The sequence below is a fragment of the Trachurus trachurus genome (assembly GCF_905171665.1).
Source record: "Trachurus trachurus genome assembly, chromosome: 2".
Classification (NCBI taxonomy): Eukaryota; Metazoa; Chordata; class Actinopteri; order Carangiformes; family Carangidae; genus Trachurus; species Trachurus trachurus.
The window spans coordinates 10,451,621-10,465,105 of NC_139914.1; the positions used below are offsets into that span (position 1 = coordinate 10,451,621).

The 13,485-nt window shown below is 43.1% G+C and overlaps 2 protein-coding genes across 2 annotated transcripts; both read left to right on the forward strand.

Moving 5' to 3' along the window:
- Positions 1-2,009: 2,009 nt before the first annotated feature.
- ccdc28a (coiled-coil domain containing 28A) lies at positions 2,010-5,035 on the forward strand. Its single transcript, XM_083986625.1, has 6 exons — positions 2,010-2,142; positions 2,374-2,555; positions 2,661-2,842; positions 3,079-3,233; positions 3,577-3,599; positions 3,743-5,035. The coding sequence occupies exons 2-6, from the start codon at positions 2,395-2,397 to the stop codon at positions 3,795-3,797; spliced, it is 576 nt and encodes a 191-aa protein (XP_083842751.1). The 5' UTR covers positions 2,010-2,142; positions 2,374-2,394; the 3' UTR covers positions 3,798-5,035.
- Positions 5,036-5,615: 580 nt separating this feature from the next.
- On the forward strand, positions 5,616-12,906 carry ect2l (epithelial cell transforming 2 like; the record flags this gene model as incomplete). Its single annotated transcript, XM_083988038.1, has 21 exons — positions 5,616-5,786; positions 6,707-6,819; positions 6,918-7,080; positions 7,166-7,421; positions 7,541-7,727; positions 7,959-8,109; positions 8,282-8,447; positions 9,088-9,216; positions 9,302-9,394; positions 9,729-9,926; positions 10,045-10,148; positions 10,245-10,403; positions 10,487-10,579; positions 11,339-11,448; positions 11,537-11,684; positions 11,792-11,865; positions 11,946-12,102; positions 12,178-12,243; positions 12,326-12,414; positions 12,505-12,677; positions 12,773-12,906. 21 exons carry the CDS (start codon positions 5,616-5,618, stop codon positions 12,904-12,906), a joined length of 2,934 nt encoding a protein of 977 aa, XP_083844164.1.
- Positions 12,907-13,485: the final 579 nt, after the last annotated feature.

Genomic DNA, 13,485 nt, shown 5'->3' on the forward strand with positions numbered 1-13,485 from the left:
ACTCTCTCTCTATCACACACATACACATACACAAAGCTCACAAAGCAGGAAAGAGCAGGGAGGAGAGACAAAGCAACACAGAGAGAGAAAGTCAAAATTATCTGCCAGCTTGAGTCCATTTTCCACAGCAGGCAGTTTCCACAAAAACTCTGGAACTTTTTCAAGACGTCGGGAATTCTTTTTTTCACCTTTTTGATCGTTTTCTGGTCAAAGTCATAATGAATGTCTTGTTAATACTTCAGCTGACATTTGAATTATTGCTGTGGAACCTAAAGGACTGAGTCAAGTTGATAGGGACAGACCAAGTATGTGCAGTTTATACACCAGTTGTCTGTTTTACTTTGATATTGACCACTGCTGGGCTTTGACTCCAAGAAACCAGTTTAGTGAGACATGCTATATGGATGGATTTATATAGGACAAGACCATTGAAATATATAATAATTTAATATTTACTGTAGAGCTCCTTAATAGGAACCTCTATTCTCTCAACTCCTAAACATGAGATTACAGTTTCAGATGAAGCTTCTTGCTCTCTAAAGCTGTTTTCCCTGTAGAGCAGCGGTAAATGAGAAAAGCGGATTCAGTGTAAGTAAAACTGAATGGAGTAAGTAATTTGTGCAGTTATTCAAGACTGTGACTGAAATGGCATCACCTCCTGTGCAGGCTTCAGTCTTCATTCAGAATCAGTGCAGAAACATTGACCTTTATTTAAAGCGTTGACGGTGTCACACAATTGAATTAATCAGTTTTTTGAAGGTTCCTTAAATTCATAAAAACATGCACAGTTAATTAAAGAGTACAAGGTGCTCGCTCAATGTCAACCCAAGGTTCACAGCGTGGTCTGGTAGTGTTGCTTGACTGTCATCAGATAAATTTGGTCCTCGTTGTATCTTCACCCTCTTCTTCCCCTTTTTGGAGTGTTGCCATCCATTTTTGCTGCATTTATAATTAATAAAGTAATTCGTATTTGTATTTTTATCACATTGATTATCATGTTGATTACTGTACTGTTGGTAGGTTTTCACTCCAACACCTCCTGTATGGACACCTGATACCCATGGCTGATCAGTTGGTCCATAAGTCTGGTGTTTTTAAAAATGCAACAAAAAAGAGACAAATTTTCTATGTATAATATTGACAAGTGTGTTTAGTGTTTTGCAAAAAGTGTGGGTCTGAGAATGTGCTCATAGTTGTGCAGATCTGAGCAGTGATTTTGATTTGTGAGTGCTGCAATCTGTCAGAAACTGTTATTTGTAATTTCAGTGTGTTGCAATCAAAAAACACACACACACACACACACACAGCGTCATTAGATGTTCGCTTATCTCCCCCTTGTGGTTATTTTTTGCAACTACAGCTCAGTCACACTTGAGTTTGGTTGATGCTTCCAAACAAATTTGATAACAAACATTTACAGAGACCCAAAGCCATAAGGAAACTAGGACTAAAGACATTCCTTGATGATGACCTCAGTTGAATACTGTACTTGACACTGAATGAAGGGCTGAACCTGTAGATTTACATTTACATAGCTACAGACATAGAGAAAACAAGATAGATAGTAAACCATATAAGTAAAATATGTAAATAATAAAATGCAATGATAATGAATTAAAGAAATACATTTTTATTTTTAAAAAACGGCAGAAAAATAATAAATTCAAAGTGTTTTCGAGATATTAAACCTTTTTAGTCCTGCCTTAGATTCACAAAAACAGCAGGTAGTAGTGATCTGACGTCACCAGCGCCGGGCCCAGTTCCATTTCTTGTTGTAGAGACCTCAGAGGGACACTAAGCACAGCAGGTGAGAAACTTTCATCAAGCACCAGTACATTTCACTGCAGAATAAGTACTTATGTAATATTATACAACTCGAAAATCAATGAATGTAATTAAGAGGAGGGGCGTTGTGACATATTATGTATCGTAGTGAAGTTTAGAGGCGGAACTGTAGGGAGTTGGAATTTGGCCCAGATCGGATCAGCTGCGTCCCACCAAAACAGGAAGTTTTTAGAGTTTGCCAGCTATGTACCTAGCCTGCGAGGTGCATAGAGGAATCGTTATGGTTTAGCAAACTTGTTAATCGTGTGGACAAGCTGTCATTGTCACGGATAACAAAGGATTTGCCTTATTGCAACTGTGAGTAAACATGTCCATCGGCTTATGTTTGTGGTACCTGAGTTTAACGAGCACCTCTGCAGTCTGGAGATTAGCCGAGTGGCTAGCTGCTGAGCTAACGCTAGCTGGGCTACGAAGGACATCAGCTAATTTGTGTCGGTATAGAGTGTTTATGCAGGATTAGCCACAGGATTTGGCGCAGAGTTGTGGTGCTGATGTTGTCCCTGGTGTCTGCCTGCTTTCCCCCCGCAGCTAGCTGAATAACATGAAGTTATGGAGGAGCGAAAGTTAAAAAGAAAGAGTCCCAGGACATCCACCAGCACAGCGGCTCCGCCCGGGGGCTCTGGCCGGAAGAGCAGCGCTTCCTCCGGGGGACGGCACGTCGGCCACGGCCACACGGGGACTCACTCCAGCCAGAAGAGCAAGAGCAGGAGGTATGGAGCACTGTCCAACCATGATCGCTTTATAACACTTATAATATCCTTATCGCAATATAATCACTCCTTTCTGACTGTTTTGTCTTGTTTGTTCCTTTCCAGGGGGGTCAGGGATAAACCCAGATACCAGGCGGGTGTGGCTGGTAAAGCAAATCAGAGCCAGGGCCAGGCAGCACCGATCATCCAGCACTCCTTTCTGACCGATGTGTCAGATGTTCAGGAGATGGAGAACGGCCTGCTCAGTCTCCTCAACGACTTCCACTCAGGGAAACTACAAGCTTTTGGTAATTTGGACACCAAAGGAACACTTCACTACAGCAAAGCAACTTCAGAAAGCTGTAGAGATCCTGTAACAGCCACCATGTAATGTTATCTGAGCCTTTAATACCTGAAATACTACCTAATGTCTGTGTTTAAAGTGGACAGTTTTTGCAGAAGAACAGAATGAGGTTGAGATTAGAATAAAGACAGGAAGTTGTAGGAAGGAAGAAGCCATCGCTGAATGTTTCCTTTGTCTCAGGCAACGAGTGCTCCATTGGCCAGATGGAGCATGTGAGGGAGATGCAGGAGAAGCTGGCCCATTTGCACTTTGACCTCTACGGTGAGGTGGATGAAATGGCTGAGGACCAGAGGAAAGTGGCCTGTGACACCAACATGGACAAGTTACTTCTTAATGTAAGATCTCAAATGTACAGAATATATCTGTGTTATATTGTTGTGTCACATTATTTTCAGATATCCTTATGTAGAAGGCTTCAAATCCCCCAAAGTTTAGCTACAGAATTGTTTGTCGGCACAACACAGAAAGCTCATTATGGTGTTTTATCCTGGATAATGCTGTTCATTGAAGGAGTGTAACTACTCAGGATCCCAGCCAGGGTTTACCAGCTTACTTTCTTCACAAGTGTTAAACTCCTAAAGAGTTTAGTTGGTTTCTTGTTGCTTATCTAACAGGATAAAAGATTGCTACACAGTGCTAACATGTGTAATAACATGAAAATATTATTTTTCTTCACAGCTTGAGGAGCTGAGTTCTTCTATGTATCCTTTTATTTAACCATCACCAGTCTCAGGTAAACTTTAAGCCCTCAACTGATTTTTATGGACTTGGAAGTGAAAGTAAAAATATTTTCCTGTTCACTATGTGCAGCGCTTTGTGTTTTGCCTTGACTCTGTTTCTCCAGTCAGAAACTGAACCTAGCGGACACCCAAGAGATCCCGAGGACTGCCAGCATGTGATTCTTCTCTTTTCTCAACCTCATCTGACTCGACTCTTTGTTTTACGCCACCCAGAGAGGTTGCAACGGATAAGCTGGAGTTGAAGAAAGCTCACAGGCACTGTTTCTCTTAGTATTATGGCAGAAATGGCAACAAAGCTGTTCACCAGCGTTCCCTGTCCGCACAGGGGGATGGATGTATTGTAAGGTTGCCTTGATAAGGATGCACCAGCAGCTGCTCTCAGTAAACCAGCAACAAGTGGTAAAGTAGAATATAGCTCTAATCCTATCCTACTACTAAATAATCAACTTCCTGAACTATGATTTAAGAAATCAGATACATTATCATCTTTATCTGAGCAACATTACAGTATGTTTTCATGTTGGCATTGGTGCATCCCTATCATGGCAATTTAAAGTCAAGTTGTAGTCAGTTCAACAAGTTCAGTTTTACATTCACTTGTTGCACTTACCTGGTTTTGTCCATCACATCAAGAACTCACAGAAAGTCTCCAGTGTTTGTTCAGGAACTGACTACACACTTGCTCCTTTAGCACGGTTTATATGCACTTTTGTCTCATCTATTGTCAGTTTGTGTGTAACGTCTTAATCAAAAGACCCAGAGCTAGACATATCAGAAATATATTTATTTCTCAACCTAGAACTCAATCTTAGATATGAGAGAGAAAAAAAACTAAAATATTGATGGAATGATATTTAAATTGATTAAACCAGCTAGAAATAACATGTAAACAAACAATAGATTCTGACCCGAGAAGCTGAAACTAAAGAAAGACGCGAGCAGAGACTCCAGTTTGTGATTTTGCATTTGATTTCTTGCTACATTTGAGTGGCCTGACATCACCTCCAGCACATTGTTCAGTGTTGAATATATTTGCACATATCCATGCAACATGCAAAAACACACTCATCATCACTGGTGTGTTGGTTTGAGGCTGGATAAGACTGAATAATCCAAATGTTGCCATCACAGCCATGCCTTAATTTTTCATTTTAATCCCTTTTGGCCTTATTGTTTCTGACCTTCTCGTGACTTTCATAGGACATATTGATTTTAGATTTGGATTCTGTGTTTCATATAACGTAGTTATTTGATGCTGCTTGGGTTGTAAATCCTTTATTTTGTCACTTATTTTAACCAGTGTTGCTGGGGGGATGTGGGATTGTTTCAAAGTGTATTACTGTTTTAACTTTGGTGATTTTATTATTATTGACTTGGTAATAAATGTGTTGTCTGAATCTGTTGTCTGCATTTATTTCTTTTAATTGGTAGAATTATGCCTAAATATTGAAATTGGAAGTGAGAGTGAGTGACACATTTATACTACTGCATCTGAAGTCCAAGTAAGTATCACTGCTATGTTGCTAGTTATTGCTTTGAAAACACAATTCATGTCTGTTGCTATTGATTATTGAGTGATTATCAATATTTGCCTGCTCCAGTACCTTGGATTATGTTCACTCATGCAGTGGTAGAGGCTGGGAAATATCTGTCATATACTAAGTGCAGTTTATTCTTCTTTTTTTTAAATACAAATATTGACTTGTTATTAACATTTTCATGCTCCAGTGCTTCTCACAATCCTTTATGGTCATGCACATGTAAGTTACAGTATCCTTATCCTGTATGTAGCCTATTATAATGCATAGGCCCAGTGTGTGTGTGTGTGTGTGTGTGTGTGTGTAAAGGAATGTGCTCATCCTCTTGTTGATGCGTCTCTATGGTGACAGGGAGCAGAGCAGCCCGTCAGCAGGCTAAATGTGAGGCCGCTGATTTCAACGGAGCTGCAGGTGTTTTTCTTTGAGTCTGTTTGCAGACATGGAGTCCAGGTTGAGCTCGACTCCTCACTCGGTGAAGCGGTGGCAGCTCAGCGGGACCGACTATGAGCCGCAGCAGCAGCAGCAGCAGCAGCAGCAGGCCCCCAGCCCCCGGTCTGACAGCCTCCTCAGCGCCTGGACTCCGCTCAACCACAAGCAGAGCAACCTGCAGGTCAGAGGAGCCACCGACACCGTTTATTACATTTGGTTGGATTAATTACGATTTATTGCCACTAGATGGCAGGAATGGCAACATTTTAATCTGCTTCAGATTTAGGCCTAATATACATTTAATACATTAGATTAGCCCAATATTTAATAGAAAGTCAAATAATGAGCCGACGTGGTGTTACGCATATTTCAGAACCAATCACGTGACTGCTTAATTGACTCATTTGCATCAGGTGCGTAAACTGCACAACCGTCTCTTTCCTACTTCTGAAATGAGAAGCTTAGGCTAAATAAGAAGACCAAGGTAATTCTTTTTTTTGCCTTCATTTGCATGCATATTAGATGAGAAGCTAATGTGGCGTTAAAAAAAAGAGTTTTTCAAAATAATTCCATGCCAACTTTTTAAAAATAGTAATATTTAACATTTAGATATTAATTTAATAATAGAAATTAAGAGCTGAAATGTTAGTAAGTACATTTCTATTTATTCTCCCCCTGAATGTAATAAATACGTGTTCAGAGCTTTATTTGTTGTGATGTAGGGCACAATATTTACTTTATTTTATTTTTTTCCACAAGATACAAGCATGAATCACAGTGGAACAAAGACATATTGTTACTGAACAACATCAAACATCTTTCCCTATATATCCCTGTAGAGCTGTGCAGTATATTACAGTGGATTTAAGAGGTAAAGCAGAACATAACCCTTATTAATGGCCCCATCAGGCCAACATCTTTCATCCATTATCACACCATTAGTCTTCGGTTTTAGTTTTGGAGTGGAGCCATCTCCATGGTCTTCATCAGTGTTTTGGAAGCCGGTTCGTGGGTTTTGGCAGACAGACTCTAATGCAGTGTGGTGCTGCTTCCATACCTTGTTCACTGAAGTTTGTTGGTGTCATGTCTTTGTTTACGCAGTTATTCGAGGAGAGGATGAACCTCGTGCTCCACTGGTTTGATCTGTGGACTGATAAGCAGAGAAAACACCTGCTGCACTCTCTGCTCGCACGCTGCACCAAGTCCCAGCTCAAGTAACTTGTATTCATGTGTTTTTGTGCATTACATGTTATTACTCTTCTTCCACCCTTCATTCCTCTTGAGAAAATGACACTCTGGACAATCTGTGCAGGTACTGCAGGGATTTGCTGATTGAGACAGTTCCTGTGACTCAAGTGGACTTCACGGTGGTGCTGCCTCGGTTTCTTTCCCTGTACGTGATGTCATTCCTGTCCCCTCGTGATCTCTGCTCTGCTGCCCAGGTCAGCTGGCACTGGAGGGTCCTGGCTGAACAGGTGAGGAGTTCATAATAAAAGAGATGTCTGAAGCGGTCAGGTGTTTATAAGAAGAATAATACCCTTTCCTCCTCGCTGTCTTCAGGACTGTATCTGGGCAGACCGATGCACCCGAAGAGGCTGGTTCCTTCCTTACACCCCTGGAGAGAGAGAGTATGGAGCGTGGAAGAACCACTACGTGTCCTGTGTCGCCACACTGGACTGGCTCACCCCGCGGGAGGCAGCGGAGCAGTATGGCACCCTCAACCAGCAGAGCACAGGCATGACGGAGGAGGAGGAGGAGAGGAGGAAGGAGAAGAAGATCAGGCAGCTGATCAGAGACAAACTCCAGGAAGAGAAAAGTAAGAGCAAAAGAAAGAAATTCAAACAAAGAATAAAGCCTCACAATAAAAAATACAAATCTTGTTTTACTCTAGTTGCAAATAAAAGCTGATGTAGCTCCTATGTCTGATATTTGTAGGACTGTTATTGAGAACCAGGAAAGCATGGGGCAGCTACACGAAGCCACAAGGAGTCAGAGGAGGAAGCGTCCAGACAGGGAGACGTAGCCCTGCGTCTGTCGTCTCTCTCAGCCTTGGAAGTCTCAGCCTGGAGGCTTTGAGCTCAGCTCAGAGTGTGGAGACAGTCCGGGCCTCCAGTTCATTCAGGTGATCATCTACAGCTACTACTGGTTTATTATGATAAAACCTTCTATTGATAACAGATGTGTGTCTTTTCCTGATGTCATTTCTTTAGCTAAATCAATATTAATACATTGTTGTACTGTTATTCCTTTCTTACTTATGGGAAACTCAGATCTGTTGTTTTATGTATTGGGAACGAGTTATATGAAGCAGACAATGAAAACATATAAGTCTGTGTTTCCACTGCACCTGTAGACCTCTGAACTTATTCTTCTTCAGTGACAGGCTGAGTAAAGCCAGTGGAGCGCTGTCCTCCTTCACTCACAGACCTGCACCTCTCTCACCCATGCATCACACCACCTCTGTCCTCTTACTGCTGATCTCCAACAGAGTTCCCGCCTATGAGGTAAGAGGGGAATATCAGTCTGTCAGTCCAGTCCTCAATCTTGTTTGTATCAGTGGAGAGGATTGAAAGGATGTGCAAAGTGTGGAATTAAATATGTTCAAAATGCACTGAGAAGATAAAGAAATATTCGTCCCTGTCGGCTCTTTTCTCTTTCTCCCTCTGCTCAATCCAGTTGGTGCTGAGTGGTGTGAAGGCGGGAGTGACTGTGGTTGTATATGACAACAGAGGGACTCTCTCAGCCCTGTTAACCCAGGTGGAGAGGGCTATTTCTGGGCTGGGAGTTCTGAGGCTGGGCCTGCTAGCTCCAGGAGGAACGGAGGAGATCCATCTGCTTCACAGTGAGAAGTATTTAATTCAGTATCTTAATGTGTGGAAACACTGCCAGGGTTCATCCCAGTCCAACTGGAGCCTTCAGTAATGGAAGTTTATCCCTCAGGATACGGTGAAGCACATCTGCTAAAGCCATATCATGATTTATTGTTATTATGATAGCACCTTTTTTTTTAAGTTTATGGCTATCCATGTCTTTTGATTAAACCTGGCCCAGTTTAGTTTGGACATACATAATTTTTAGGTACATACAGAGCAGCTCATAGATGGTGGTCTGTGGTGCACTGATTGATATACCCAGTCACAGTTTTCCTTCTTGCTTGTGAGGTCACCATTTGGAAGCAGATTTTACTGCGACATTCAGTATATTTTTAGTGTTTACTTCATCTAGAGAGACTTTGTCATCGAATGACATCACTTCAACTGGTAACGAATAACAGAGCTGAAATAAATGTGCAAAGCCTGAATCTTAATTTCACATTTTAAGTTAAATCTAAGGGCAACATGATTATCTGTGGTCTGGGAAAATGCTTCAATCCCCGGGTTTGGGAAAATCCTGTTCAAACTTGAAGTTGCAAATACAGGCTCTTTAATGTTGAACCTTTTTCCAGTTCACTCATCCTCTTTGTTTTAATTCTGACCCTTCAGGTAGCAATCTGTCAGAGAGGACTTTACTGACCTCTGAGCACAGAGAATTCTGGGAAAAACTGAGTGGCTGGGTAGCACCAACTGAGGACGGAGGAGGGATTGACATCTTCGCCCCACTTGCTGCATCTGGTAAATGGATACTGGGACACAATCTTCCCTCTAATCTATATTTCTGTGTCTCTAATCTCTCCCTGTCCCTCACTCTCTCCCTCAGCATCGGGCGTGGCTCTCATCCAGACCCTCTCTACTCTGACTGGTCTGGAGGTCCGGGCGCCGATGGGTGTTGTTACCGGAAGTTTCCAGAACAGTGAGTCTCCCTTGCACAAGATTTTGACTCAGCTGTGAAACATCAACTGAAAAAATGTTTGTCAAGAGCCCAAAGCTTCAAATACCTCAACACTACCACCAACACCTCCAAATAATATCGAAACCAGCAGGCGCCTCGTGTCATTCCTGGGCCAGTGGGCTGTCTCAGCTTTCGTGAAAATCTGCGGATTGTATTTGATGTTCAATGTATTTGCAGTCAGTAATTCCTTCCCTATAGTGTAGTGGTCATCAAAATGTGAAAATTGCTATTTTTGACAAAGTAATTCTTGTCTTCTGTTTTTTTTTTCCTTTTACACACCTGTGCCCCCTCCCAGTCCTGAGCGAGTGGTCTCACAGCAGTGTGTGTAGCATGCAGCCACCAGCAGCCCCAGCCTTGCAGTATGTGTGTGAGAGTGTGCTGCGGGGCTGGTGCAGAGAGGCCAAGTGGATGGAGGAGGCTCTGGTGGAGCTGAGGCGCTGCCTGGGGCCGCAGCTACAGCAGGTCAGCCTCCAGGCCAGGGGCCGAGCTCTGGGTGGGTCTCACACACAAGTAGATTGAACTCAACACGCACACAGCTGGACTAATAGCAAGTTGAAACACATGGTCTTTTTCCTGTAAATTCTCTGAAGTATGTGTTAATGTATTTATAGGCCATTTTCTGTGGGAGAAAATCTGCCTTGAGGAGCTCTCAGTGTCTAAAGATCTGAGTGAGGCTCTGACTGAGGGACTCGCTGCTCTCACCACACAGGAAGAGGTGAGAATGACTGTCAGCACCATAAATCCACAGCAAACAACATGAGCCTTATATGATAGCCTGTCAGAGAGTCTAATATATGTTCTGCTTTGTCAGACCAGACCTCTGGAGTTCCTCGCTGCCTTCCTGACAAGATGGAGTGATGAGAAGGAGGGAGAGGGGAGTACCGGAGAGGACAAGTTCAGAACCAAAGGAGCAGATTATTTCCCGGTGGCACCACACAGCTCACAAAGATTACTACCTGAGATAACACAAGTGTGTGCACTTTGAGTTTGAGTTTCATCCAGAGAAGGTGAAAGGAACACACTCGATGTTAACAGCTCTTTGTCTTGCTGCAGACGTCGTTGTCATTAGACTGGAGAGGTGTCGCTGCCAGAGAGCTGCACCACAGTGAGCGTCTATATCTGGGCAGACTGGGCGCTGTGCTGAAGGTACAGTACACCCTCCATTTCTCACAACTCAGTTCTAGTTTAATTTATCGACATTATCACGTGTTAAAAGGATAGTTAAACATTTTGGAAAATTGGCCCATTACCATAATCGCTATAGTCATAGTAGTAGGTTCGTTACCTTTAATTGTCGGTGCAAGCTATTTTTAGAACGGCGGAGCAGAGCCGCGAGCTGCTCAGAGCTACGCTACGGAGGCTAAAGGGATTTCTTGGTTTCCCTCATCAAACTCATCAAATACACAATCCAACAACTCCAAAACGCTCTGGTGGACAAGTTGTGACCTGCACATTCACCACGCTATGAGATAATAACGGAACGTTACGAGACAGAGTTGTTTTAGAGGCAAATTCATGCAAATCCGCTGATGCACGTTGCCTTCAGGGACAGTTTTTCAGCAAGCAGTCTCTGCATTTGCCTCTAAAACAACTGTGTCTGGTAACGTTACGTTATTATCTCATAGCGTGGTGATTGTGCAGGTCACAACTTGTCCACCAGAGCGTTTTGGAGTTGTTGGATTGTGTATTTGATGAGGGAAACCAAGAAATCCCATTAGCCTCTGTAGTGTAGCTCTGAGCAGCTCGCCACCGTTCTAAAAATAGCTTACACCGATAAAGGTAACAAACCTACTGTTATGACTATAGCGATTATGGCAATGGGCCAATTTGCCAAAATGTTGAAGTATTTCTTTAATATCTGAGAAGCCGTCATGTGAGGTGCAGTGTCTGTGCTCTGTGCTGTAGGTGTATCAGGAGCCGCTGACCGCAGCCCTGAACTCCAACAGAGCCATCCTCAGTTACGCCGACATCCAGATCATCCTAAGCCCCGTCGCACAAATCCTGGAGCTCAACAGGTACACACACACTCACACAGATACTTCTATGGTGCTGTCTCCATACTGTGCGGAACAGCATGATCATTATAGTTTGTGTTTGTTGCAGTGTTTTCCAGATAGATTTACAGGCAAGGCTGCAGCAGTGGGGTGCAGAGCAGTGTGTTGGGGATGTGTTTCTAAAACTGTGCTCAAGGCTCAGAGTCTACACCAACTATCTTAACAACTACACAACTGCACTGTGCACCATTGACAAGGTAAAGCAACATGTTTGTTTCCATTAATTCATACCAGAGGCACCTAGAGCTGATCAGTTAATTATGTACAGCACCTAGAGAGATATCAGTGTGTGTGTGTGTTACAGTGCAGGGAGACCAAGCCTGCGTTTCGGGCTTTCCTGAAGAGAACGGACAGAACTCTTGCAACACACATGCTGAGGTAACAACACATACATGTACAGTATATATTGTATTTTTGTCCAACAACGCTAAACACAGTCATGCATGTGTGTTATGAAGCCTCCAGGAGCTGCTGCTGAGCCCAGTGTGGAGGATAGAGGAGTATGTGACTCTGCTCCAGGCTCTGTCTTTACACACACACCCCAGCCACCCTGACCACACACACCTGTCCTCCGCTCTCGCCACACTTCTGCGCTACAGAGGATTCATACAGAAGGTATTGTATGACACCTACACCTGTGATGCACAACCTGCTGTAGCAATAATTACATTTTTTTCTCATCTGTTTCAGTTAAAGAGCAACTCAGAGAGAGACAGAGTGATGGAGGAAACACAGCAGATGATCCAAGGCTGTCCGGTAAAAACACAGCTCCCCCTCCATCTCCACATACTGTAAAACTTAAGTTGTGTTGTTTTGATATGACTGTTGTTGTGTGCAGCTCCTCAGCGAAGGAAACAGGCAGCTGGTCATTACTCAGGATGTTGCTCTGCTCAGAAGTCCTGATGAACAGATCCCAGATTCTCTCAGGTGATTTTACACTGAAATGTGTATTTATTAACGAAGAGTGTTACTGAAACCATTCATCCTGGGGTTTTGTGTGTTTGTGTGTGTGATCAGGACCTACGAGCAGGTGTGTGATCTGGGCCTCTTCCTGTTTAACGATGCTTTGGTGCTGACGCGGCAAAATGTGCATCACACGCCCTTCACATCGGCTCGCCGCAGCACACACACCTTCATGGCGTCTGTGGCCCTCGCCGGTCTGTCTGTCAGGGAGATAACACACACACGCTGTACGTTTGCTCCCATATAAAGAATATATATATATATAAACTGAACATTTCATTACATTTAAGTTACAATGATAGTAATGTGTCTGTGTCTGTAGATGTGAGCCATGCCTTTGTCCTGGAGGGTCCCTGTCGGTCGTGGGTCTGTGCCACAGAGAGAGGGGAGGAGAGAGAGTACTTCCTGTCTGTGCTGCGCTCAGCCATCAACTCTGCTCTGACCGGACATCAGTGACGCCGCAGCGTCGATAACACCAGCAAGACATCAGGAGGTTAGGACACCACTTCACATCATCATCACAGGTGTTTTTTTGGGGCTGATTAGAAAGATCAGGACACATGAAAAGACGATTGTTTCCATGCAGCGATATGAAGGGATGATGTAGTACGTACCAATCTTTACATTCTGTTATAACTTACTTTGGCCTTTGAAGTATTCCCACACATAATCCTTAGTAGTGAGTAGCAGTATTAGTAGTATCTTGGGCACCTAGGTATTTCTACTCATACATCCTCACAGTTTCCTGATATTGAATGTGTCACTCACTCATCGTAACATAACAATCGTCCGGTCTGTGTGTGTGTGTAAAAGACATTTTCATTATGTGTATTTTGAATATAGATAATACCTGGTGAGTCCAGTTAATGTTTCTCCGCTATTTCATCTCTATTGTTGAGTTAAAAACTTCAGGTGTGCCTCTGTTTGCTTTATCAGCTTATTGACGTATCATGGTGGATATTAGAAGGTGATGTGTGTTGTGTTGGTTGATCATGTTTTGTCCCGTCTTGTGCCTGAGTTTTCGGTGTATTGTAA

Excerpts from the sequence above, each read along its gene's own strand:
- ccdc28a (XM_083986625.1), top strand. The coding sequence starts at position 2,395 with ATGGAGGAGCGAAAGTTAAAAAGAAAGAGTCCCAGGACATCCACCAGC. Across the intron at positions 2,843-3,078 it reads AGGGAAACTACAAGCTTTTG|GCAACGAGTGCTCCATTGGC; the intron begins GTAATTTGGACA and ends CCTTTGTCTCAG. Across the intron at positions 3,234-3,576 it reads TGGACAAGTTACTTCTTAAT|CTTGAGGAGCTGAGTTCTTC; the intron begins GTAAGATCTCAA and ends TTTTCTTCACAG.